This window comes from Seriola lalandi, unplaced genomic scaffold, assembly GCF_002814215.2.
Source record: "Seriola lalandi dorsalis isolate HSWRI2012SDOR001 ecotype SW California unplaced genomic scaffold, Sedor1 jcf7180002006419, whole genome shotgun sequence".
Lineage (NCBI taxonomy): Eukaryota > Metazoa > Chordata > Actinopteri > Carangiformes > Carangidae > Seriola > Seriola lalandi.
Genome location: NW_019477072.1, coordinates 1 through 1,219, shown reverse-complemented (window position 1 = coordinate 1,219; position 1,219 = coordinate 1). Strand labels below are relative to the sequence as shown.

The 1,219-nt window shown below is 43.7% G+C and overlaps 1 protein-coding gene across 1 annotated transcript; it reads left to right on the top strand.

The window, feature by feature from the left end:
* Positions 1 to 151: 151 nt before the first annotated feature.
* On the top strand, positions 152 to 1,208 carry LOC147820001 (potassium voltage-gated channel subfamily KQT member 5-like; the record flags this gene model as incomplete). The annotated part of the gene is made up of 2 exons (XM_087178844.1): positions 152 to 614; positions 998 to 1,208. Coding segments are annotated over exons 1-2 (292 nt in total), but the record flags the coding sequence as incomplete, so codon positions are not given.
* Between the last annotated feature and the right edge of the window lie 11 nt (positions 1,209 to 1,219).

Here is a 1,219-nt window from a genome sequence, read left to right as displayed (position 1 = left end):
AAACTTGCTGAAATGAGACTGGGACTGTCACATACAGTTCATCAACATATGCGTGTTATTTCAGGGGATTATCGTGTATGTGCTGCGAACATTTTCTGAAAACCTGGTCTGATACTTATACTTATACTTTTGGAAATGTGGTTTTCACATTATTTTTTTCACCCTTCAAGTTCAAGAGCCCATGAAACCCATGCAAACTACATACTGTGTGAAATCTAATCTGAAAATGTAGTTTTTCTTTGTTCCTGTAATCTGACATTTTGGAGATACAGGGTTTTCAAATAACAGCACTGATACAGCCAGGCCATGTGTGCCGTGTGTTTTACTAACTCTCATCTTAACATCCTCATGTTGCTTTAGGTGTGTTGCCTGACTTGGGATCTGACTTGGGATAACCTGAAATGAAGCTCGGGTGCCTACTCATATTACAATGTCATCATTTTCTAATACTTTAACACAAGTGTGTCTGTGTGTGTGCGTGTATCAGGGTGGATCAGATCCTGGGAAAAGGCCAGATACCTGTGGATAAAAAGATGAGGGACAAGCTGAACCCAGATGGAGACTCTCTGGAGGGCATGAGCATGCTGGGACGTGTATGTAAGGTGGAGAGACAGGTGAGTTTAGAAAAACAAATCAGTAAAGGGAAAAACTACATCAGCACTAAGCTTTAAAAATGGATTTGGAAGATTTTATTACCCTATAATATTAATGATATATCTGCAAAGGGCTGATGCAAAGGTTGGTTGATCAATAACAGTGACTCAGGAATTATTTTGCCAGGTACTGACTTGTCTGGCTCTTAAAAGTCAACTTTCCAGTCTGACATCTGCTTTGGAAACAACTGCCAGAGATCTGTCAATGTTACTGAAAATTCCATGTTTGAAGATAGAGGTCAATAAAAATGCTCAGTGGCCCTTTATTCTTCACTCTCTTGCTTGCTCTCTCTCTTTGCCTGCCTCCATGTTCTCACTCTGTGACCCTTTGCTTTTGCCCCCAGGTAACGTCCATCGAGTCAAAGCTGGACTCTTTGCTGGACGTTTATCGCCAAGTTCTGCAGAAAGGCTCGTCAGCACTCACTCTCTCCTCCCTGCCTCTGTTTGAGCTGGACAGCCAACGGCATCGCAGCTCGGACTACCAGACCTCCATCATTGGCAGGGATCTCCCCTCGCCCCAGGGAGGTGATCCGGTTCGAGGCGGAGGAGATAACAGCGGGGGCTTA